This window comes from Glycine max, chromosome 10 (assembly GCF_000004515.6).
Source record: "Glycine max cultivar Williams 82 chromosome 10, Glycine_max_v4.0, whole genome shotgun sequence".
NCBI lineage: Eukaryota > Viridiplantae > Streptophyta > Magnoliopsida > Fabales > Fabaceae > Glycine > Glycine max.
The window spans coordinates 23,302,671-23,311,816 of NC_038246.2; the positions used below are offsets into that span (position 1 = coordinate 23,302,671).

The 9,146-nt window shown below is 37.4% G+C and overlaps 1 protein-coding gene across 1 annotated transcript; it reads left to right on the forward strand.

Annotated features, from left to right (window-relative positions):
• The first annotated feature begins 1,841 nt into the window (after positions 1-1,841).
• Positions 1,842-3,166, forward strand: LOC102660387 (protein MAIN-LIKE 2). The gene is made up of 5 exons (XM_014762694.1): positions 1,842-1,888; positions 1,976-2,132; positions 2,218-2,629; positions 2,746-2,876; positions 2,957-3,166. Exons 1-5 carry the CDS (start codon positions 1,842-1,844, stop codon positions 3,164-3,166), a joined length of 957 nt encoding a protein of 318 aa, XP_014618180.1.
• Positions 3,167-9,146: the final 5,980 nt, after the last annotated feature.

Below are 9,146 nucleotides of genomic sequence, written 5' to 3' on the forward strand. Positions count from 1 at the left end.
ATAGAAAGAATAATAGACAACTAGGACAAATTAAATTACACATGTGAGCTATGTATCTAGCCGTTCCTAGTAAGAACAAATGCTTTGTTCGGGTGCTTACTCTTTTCTCCATACCTTACCATATGAACTAGAATATTGTAATAGTTCACTTTCATTGTAACTAAGATTCATGTGCAGTTGGTGATTATAAATCCAAGCACCCACATGGATCCGCAAGCCTTGTGCCCTTTTTGAATATTTGACCATACTCTGTATTTTTATACATTTTCAATTCACAATCAATCAAAGTGTTTCACTCCACATAAATGTAATTCAAAAAATCCACTCATAAGTAATTTGAGTTTCAGGGCGGGGATGGAAAAAACCCGTCATCATGCCTACTCGAATAGCAGTGGCTCTGCTATTCAAGAGACACAGGGTTACCACTGATGCAATCCTACTCCGTAAGAGCATTGGGTAGAAGACTCCAAGTAGATTGGGCTAGAGATCCAAGGGAAGGCCCTAGGGTTCTCATGAGCCTTAGGGTAGATTTCGAGCCCATGGGCTAAGTATGAGCCCGCTTATCTTTGTAAATATTAGAATAGGTTTTTCCTTCGTCTGGGCCTTGTATTTTGGTCATTCTAGTAGTATAGGGTTTTAGCCTTGTATTTCGGGGCATTTTGAGTAGTCTTTGTAGTAAGGACTTTTTTGTATTTTCATCTTTTTTTGTCATGGGGGTGAGCTTAGCTATTATAGGGGGTGTGTAGCTAAGCTCTAGCTTCTCATCTCAAGGAGGTGAGCTTAACTATTAGAGATGTGTGTGTAGCTAAGCTCTAGCTTCTTTAGGAATCTTCTTAAGGAAGCTTCTCAAGGAGGTGAGCTTAGTTATGAGAGGGGTGTGTGTAGCTAAGCTCTAGCTTCTCAAGGAAGTTTTCTCAAAGAAACTTCTCAAGGAAGTTTTCTCAAGAAAGCTTCTCAAGGAAGCTACCTAGTCTATAAATAGAAGCATGTGTAACACTTGTTGTAACTTTGATGAATGAGAGTCTTGTGAGACATACTTCAAAGTTCCACTTCTCTCCCTCTTTTATTCTTTCAATTTCGTGCTCCCCCCTCTCTCTTTCTCTCCCTCTTTCTTTTCCTCCATTGAAGCATCCTTCCAAGCTTCTTATCCAAGGCTCATCTTGGTGGTGAAGCTCCTTCTTCCATGGCTTATTCCCTAGTGGATGGCGCCTCCTCTCACCTCTTCTCCTTTGTCTTCCGCTGCATTTCCATGGTGGAAAATCACCATTAAAGGACCTCATTGAAGCTCAAAGATCCAGCCTCCATAGAAGCCCCACAAGCAAGCTTTCATCAACCACTGTTCAAGGCTTGTCAGAACCATTTGCATTGTGAGAAATTGCTTAGTTAATGAAATTCGTGTGATGATGTTAAGTTAGACAGTTCATATAATTTCTTTGATTTAACTTGAACTTAGAGATGAATTAAAGGAATTTATACCACAGTAATTGATTGTAATAACAATGTATAAAGGAAAGAAAAATAAAGCTTCTGGTTTAATAAGTAGAATTGTGTCTTGAGAGAATCACAATGACATGATTTGAGTTCTACTAATCAATTGAATTATATTTGGTGTGATTTATATATGCATTTGATATATATGCATTTGTATGTCAATTATTTGGATAAATTATGTTGAACTAAATATATAATCCATGGGTTTGGATAAATTATGTGGATTAGTTAGAATTCCAAAGCTTTGTTACACAAATTATTTGAGTGTTCTTCATGATTTCAGATCATGGTTAGGACACGAGGTCTACGTCGTCTGGTAGGCACAGGTAGAGGCAGAGACCTTAGTCAGGATGTGGCTGAGGATGTTCCTCGTCGTCGTAGGCCACTGCCTCAGCACGTAGGCAACGTGTTACCCAGATGGCTGAGGATGTGGCTGAGGATGTTCCTCAGTTGCCTGAGATGTCCCTGATGCATCTGATGGTAGCCCAGACAGGACAGGAGCTGCCGATGGTGCTGAGTCTGATGGAGTGGCTAGTGATGGGACAACTGCTGATGATGAGGGGTTCCCCGGTGGGCCACGCGATCCATCGGTTTTGATAGGATTTGCTGATCATGTCGCACACAACATATGGTGTGGACAGGTACGTACATATTTTATTCCAGTAATTAGAAAGTAATTTCTTTTATTTTGAAATACACAAATTTATAAATTGTTATTCAATTTAGGAGCGACCCGATCTCAAGTTGGTCTCCCATGGTAGGAGAGTAGATAAATTTGGGAGACCGGCTGCTGAGATCGAAGGTATGATTGCGGCCACCGGATTGGATCCATTGATCAGGTGTTCTGTGATCACCACTGATCCTGGACTCATATCCGCCTTTGTTGAGAGGTGGCATAGGGAGACGAGCAGCTTCCACCTCCCAGTAGGGGAGGTGACGATCGCTCTAGACGACGTTTCGTCGCTCCTGCACATCCCCATTACTGGCGCGCTGCATTCATTCGGGTCGTTGGCTACAGCTGACGCAGTTGCGCTGTTGACGGAGCTACTTGAGGTCACCCCAGACGAGGCTACAGCTAAGACACGTCAGGCAGGTGGGCCTCATGTTCGGTTGTCCTGGCTTCGGGACATGTACCAGAGTAGGTGTCGGGCCAGGCAGGGGGTTCCTGCAGCTCGGACGTACCTACTTCACTTGGTTGGTTGCACTCTTTTCGCTAACAAGAGTGCAACCCATGTCCATGTTGTGCACCTGCAGGCATTCAGAGACCTGGCACAGGCAGGGACATTCTCTTGGGGAGCGGCCGCTTTGGTACACTTGTACGTCAACTTAATGAGGCGTCGCAGGCCCCTACACGACAGATGACTGGTTACATTTCACTACTTCAGGTGACTATCGCTGCTTGTAATTTAAATTAAAGTAAAATTCAATCCATGTTTGATTGCTAATGTTGACTTTCTGTTTGTAGTGCTGGATTTACGAGCACTTTCCATCAGTCCACAGGTCTGTTGTTGACGATGGTTATGCTGAGGCTAGCCCATGTGCCTGTAGTTGGCTTACGGGTAAGGCCCAGATGACCGACATTAAGGGAGCCCCTTACAGAGCACGGATTGATGACCTGACAGTCACTGATGTCTGTTGGATGTCGTATGCTGAGCATCGGGGAGTTCGAGGCTGAGTTGATCTCCTTGTACATGTGGCAAGTCAGATGGGGTCCGATCATCGTCTACCTTCGACCAGAGAGGGTGGTTCGGCAGATGGGGTACATTCAGACAGTTCCTCCGCCACCGGTTCCTGATTCGTTGACAGGTACTGATATAGACGACCGGTGGGTACAATTTGCAGATCATGTAGCGCCTACAGGGGAGCTCTGTGTAGTTCCTAGACAGGTGGCCCCAGACTACATGGAGTGGTTTTTTCAGATTTCACACCCCTTTGTGACGCTGACGGACAACACTGCTGAGCCCAGACCTGCGCCTTCCCTTCCCACTCATGATGATGACTTCGTGGAGCCACCTGTCGGCCAGATTCCAGTCACGTCAGATCCCCCTGCACATTCTGTGGTAAGCTGTGTACTTTTTGTTAACTTTATTATTTTTTATAAATTCATACTCACTTGTTATTTTCACTGAGATAGGTTGATTGCACAGCATGTGTCAGGATGGGAAGGATTGTTGAGCATTTGGAGCGCGTCATCAACCTCAGGATGGTGACTGCAGGGACTGACTTATATGATATCATGGATCTTTGCTTGAGGATAGCTAGAGATGACGACCCAGATGACAGTCTTAGGCCACGACAGAGACCCCGCATAGATTAGGATTTATCTTTTTTATTGTATTTATTTATGTATTTAAATTTTAGTATTTGTTTTTGTATTTGTTAAAACACATTGACTTAGATAATGTCTATATTTCTTTATGTATTTAAATTATGTTTTTACTTAAATTATGTCTTTATGTATGTTTTAACTTAAATATAATGTCTCTATTTCTTTATGAAGTTAGACATATTAAAAAATAAGTTAGAAATTTTTAAAAAATAAGTTTCAAATTTTAATTGATTGAAACAAATAACTTAGAAATTTTAATTGAATGTAATTAATTGGACAAAATAAGTTAGAAATTTTAAGTTATACTAAAATTATTATATAATTTAAACAACAATAAGTTAGAAATTTCAAATAAAGAAGTTACAAATTTAAAATAAATAAGTTAGAAATTTAAAATAATAAGTTAGAAATTGATTGAAACAAATAACTTACAAATTTTAATTGATTGAAACAAATAAGTTTCAAATTTTAATTGATTGAAATAAATAGTTTAGAAATTTTAATTGAATGTAATTAATTGGACAAAATAAGTTAGAAATTTTAAGTTATACTGAAAATTATTATATAATTTAAAAAAAATAAGTTACAAATTTTTATTTTTACTTAAAATTATTATATTATTTAATCAAAAACAAGTTAAAAATTTCAAAAAAATAAGTTAAAAATTTTAAAAAATAAGTTACACATTTAAAAAATAAGTTAGAAATTTAAAAGAATAAATTAGAAATTTTTTAAAAAAATGAGTTAGAAATTTTAAAAAAAACTTAGCTAGAAACTTTTAAAAAATAAGTTAGTCATTGAAACAAATAAGTTACAAATTTTAATTTTTACTTAAAATTATTATATTATTTAATCAAAAACAAGTTAGAAATTTCAAAAAAATAAGTTTGAAATTTAAAAAAATAAGTTACTCATTTAAAAAATAAGTTAGAAATTTAAAAAAATAAGTTAGAAATTTTTAAAAAAATGAGTTACAAATTTTAAAAAAAAAACTTAGCTAGAAACTTTAAAAAAATAAGTTAGACATTTAAAAAAAAAGCTAGAAATTTTTAATTGATTGAAACAAATAAATTACAAATTTAAATTGATTGAAACAAATAAATTACAAATTTTAATTAAATGTAATTGATTGGACAAAATAAGTTACAAATTTTAATTTGCACGAACGGGTCACAAATATTTATTCCTTATAAATTTTTTTGCTAAAAGTTGGTAATAAAACTTTTATTCCTTTTTCATACATACTACACATTACAAATGGATCACAAACATAACAAATTGACACACTAAGACATATTACATCGACTAGAACATGATGGACACAAATTTAATTTGCACGAAACAGTCTAACATTTAACTAGCATTCAATCACGCAAGGACGTAACCACATCGTCCTCATTTTCCATAACCACTTTACTAAAGAGAGCCAAAATTTCTGTTGGCACAAATTGTTTCCTGTAATTAGACTCTACCAGCACCTTCAGCACGTCGTCGTCACATTTCAGCTCAACAAATTTAAATTCTAAAACTTTCTCAGAATACTCCAAATGACTAGGTTGTCAATAAAACAAACGCCTTACAACTTGGGATTCGTGAATCCCATGAGGAGGATTCCCTTTAGGTGCTACTTGCTTGATCAAATCCTTCAGTTGATCTATGCTACATCCTTTTGGAATATCAATTTTTTTTTGGATTTATTCCGGTGAACGCGTAACCCACAAAGTTGTTTTGGTGTGACATGTTCCACCTTCCGTTGTAATACAAAACCGCATCATGTGTAGGGATGTTGGGCTGTTCAAGTAAGTTTAAAATTGCATCTGTTGTTCTACCAACGGTACATAACAACTCAATCGGTCCAACAAATGAAAATTGATCATTATACATTAACATGGTGTTCACATCCATGTCATTTTTCAATTGCATACTTTCAAAGTAAATGTTGTTACCTGTATCTTCCACTGGTCGCTGGTAATGAATTTCATCCACAACTTCATTGTTGTTTAGCCGAAGACTGTTGTGTATTCTGCTTTTGAGAGTTGAAAAATAGCATAAGTTTGGTACTCGCATGGGCACTGCATCAGAACTTTGAAAATAAACCCCACACTCGTTGTGAATGACGGTTCCATTTCGAAAAATGAATGCCAACCTCGAGTTCAGGATCGTCTGGGACGAAGTCTCTCCTAAGAATGTCATTGTTTATCAAAAATTAATTTGACAAACTCTGAATACTAGTTGATGTTGAGTACCATGGACATCCCCATCTATCATATATATAAATGGCCCAGCCAGGCACATGGCTTCCCTTTTACCAGACCCATGACTATTTTACATTGTGAAGCGTAAAACTAAAGCAACCTCCTGTCACGTCGTTCACTGTTGGGTCATGTCAGTCATTGTCGTCTGAGAAAAAGGTTGGTTTCGGGCCATGCAAACTTGCCTAAGTACCCCTGTTCGGGGTTTTTTAAAAATTATCTGGGAAAGCCGTGAGACTCTCCAAAGGTGGCCTGTCTCATGTTTGCATGTCAGCGAATCCAAAAAAAATAACAGGAGACACCGGTTCATTCAAACAGGGCCTGCAACGGAAGGCCCAAAACTCAAAAAAGTTAGTTTCAGGCCATGTAAACTTGCCTAAGTACCCCTGTTCGGGGTTTTTTTAAAATTATCTGGGAAAGCCGTGAGACTCTCCAAAAGGTGGCCTGTCTCATGTTTGCAAGTCAACGAATCCAAAAAAAATAACAGGAGACACCGGTTCATTCAAACAGGGCCTGCAACGGAAGGCCCAAAACTCAAAAAAGTTAGTTTCGGGCCATGTAAACTTGCCTAAGTACCCCTGTTCGGGGTTTTTTTAAAATTATCTGGGAAAGCCGTGAGACTCTCCAAAGGTGGCCTGCCTCATGTTTGCACGTCAACGAATCCAAAAAAAATAACAGGAGACACCGGTTCATTCAAACAGGGCCTGCAACGGAAGGCCCAAAACTCAAAAAAGTTAGTTTCAGGCCAACATTTCCTCTTGAGGGACGACACGTGACCTGCTACTCTGGCCCTTATCTGGCATGTCCATCCTTCTTGGCGCGGCATTTAATTCATCGTCAGAAATAACTGAAGGACACCTCGCTTGTTTCTCTTTTGGCCGCCACCGGTCTTGTCATCGTCGAAGGCGCCCTTGCGCTTGCCGGCAGAACCTTTTCCGGCGACCTCCTTGCCTTTTCCTTTGACCTTGTTCTTCATTTCTACAGAAAATGCAATGAGACCAACGCCAATTGCATGGTCATAGTTAGAGAAATGGAGAGAGGAAGAAGTGCGTGACTAGAGTGTGTGTAACTGTGAAGAACGATGAGTCCAAAATGAATTTTACTGTAAATAATTTGAGGAAAAAAGTGACCAATACATATCATGCGGTGCATACAAGAATCGACCATTGGTCAACTTGTGAGAGGAAAAGATCATTTAACTAATACCAAATAATCTTAAAATTAACAAAATAATTTAACTAATTAACCCACGGAAGAACCATCTTCCGTGGTAACTCACAGAAGAACCTTCTTCCGTTGATTCTGGCGGAAGAAGTTCTTCCGCGTAGTTCCACGGAAGAAAGTTCGCAAAAAGGCTGAAGGTCATTTTTGCCATTTTGGAAATTTGCTGGGTGCACCAGCAATGCTGCTGGGTGCCCCTAGCAAATCCCTACGTTTTTATGATCTTCACCCTTTCCAAGTTCATGTCTACTCTGGGTCACAATTTGTGCAGATCACACTAGATTGTCGCTGATGATCGAGACTCTGGCAGACAACACTTCTTCGTGAGACTGTATTTTAAATTGAACTGTTACAGCCCAAAAAAACCCTAAACTTAGGTCTGAAGCCCAACTCTTCTATTCCTTCTACGTGCAAATAATCCTGTGCCACCTTCTCTCTTCATAAAAAACTACCGCTCTTCCTTTACCAATAAAAATAATATATGATACAATAAATTAGAAGTTATAGTAATAAAAAAATATAATCTACTAACTAATATTAGTACTAAAAAACTAGATTAAACGTAATATAATAATAAGCTAAATAATAAAAAAATTCTAAATATATGATAATATGCTATATATATATATATATAAATATTATTAAACAATACATATATTGTTATATAATAAAATTATATGTATGTGAAAATCTAAATTATAAAGCTTAGTACTTTTTTTGTGAGCCTTATTGAACCAGTTTGTTTAAACTCAATTGTTAAAATAAGCAGTTTTCTGTTTTTGTAGTGTGTTTGTCTAAACTTCTTTTGCTAAAAAAAAAAACAATTTTCTGCTAACTTTAAGAAGCAAATCCTATCTGTTTATTATAAAATTGCTTTATTGTAGTGTGTTATGATATGAAGATTATAAAGCTTAACTTATTTTAAGATGAATATATAAATCTTAATTATCAATTTAACTTTTTGTCATGTTAATAATATATATATATATATATATATATGCCGTGTTCCTGTGTCCAAGTTGTGTCCCATGTCTGTGTCTAAATCCGAGTCCATGCTTCATAATGGTAGTTCTCCATTGCTCCTTAGTCCTTACCCCTTTGCATATGAACCTCAATTTGTCTGCTCCTTCTAGATGGGAGTAGGGTATTCCAGTGACAAATGCACTCAATAAGATTTTCACAATTCTACCTAAAAGAAAATGCATGAGTTTCCATTTGTCAATTTCTGTTCTGGGGATATAGGTTTATGCACTATAATTGTGTTCTTCCATCCCTCACAAGCCCATACAGTCACCCACACAGACAGACATCCCTGTGGGGGTCTTCACCGTTTCTCTTAAAAAAAGAATTCTACGTTCTCGTCTATGATTGTCTTAATCAAAGTTTGCTTGTTATGAGAATTACTTTTGAGGAAGTGCATACATGACCCAGGTAATGGTGTGTATTTCTTCAATTAGTATAATGAAATACTTAAGTTCCTTTTTCTCTGTTTTGATTGCCTTTCATGTAAACTTTCTTCTTTGTTCTCATTGATTTGTTTCAAAATTTCAAAACAGGGTGGCGTCTTGACTACTTCCTTGTCTCAGAATCCATTGCTGACAAAGTTCACGATTCATACATTCTTCCTGATGTTACCGGTAGTGATCATTGTCCTATTGGCCTTGTTGTCAAGCTTTAGTTTTGCAATCAAAGCACCGAGTTTGAGCTTGTAGCGAATGTTGCTAGAAATTGCGATTTATGGGCAAGCCTATAATATAATATACTGCAAGCAGGGATTTTTGCTTTTTTGTCTAGTTTGCTTCAACTCGATTTTAGGTGTGGTGCATTTTCCGTTTGAACTATACATATCGCAA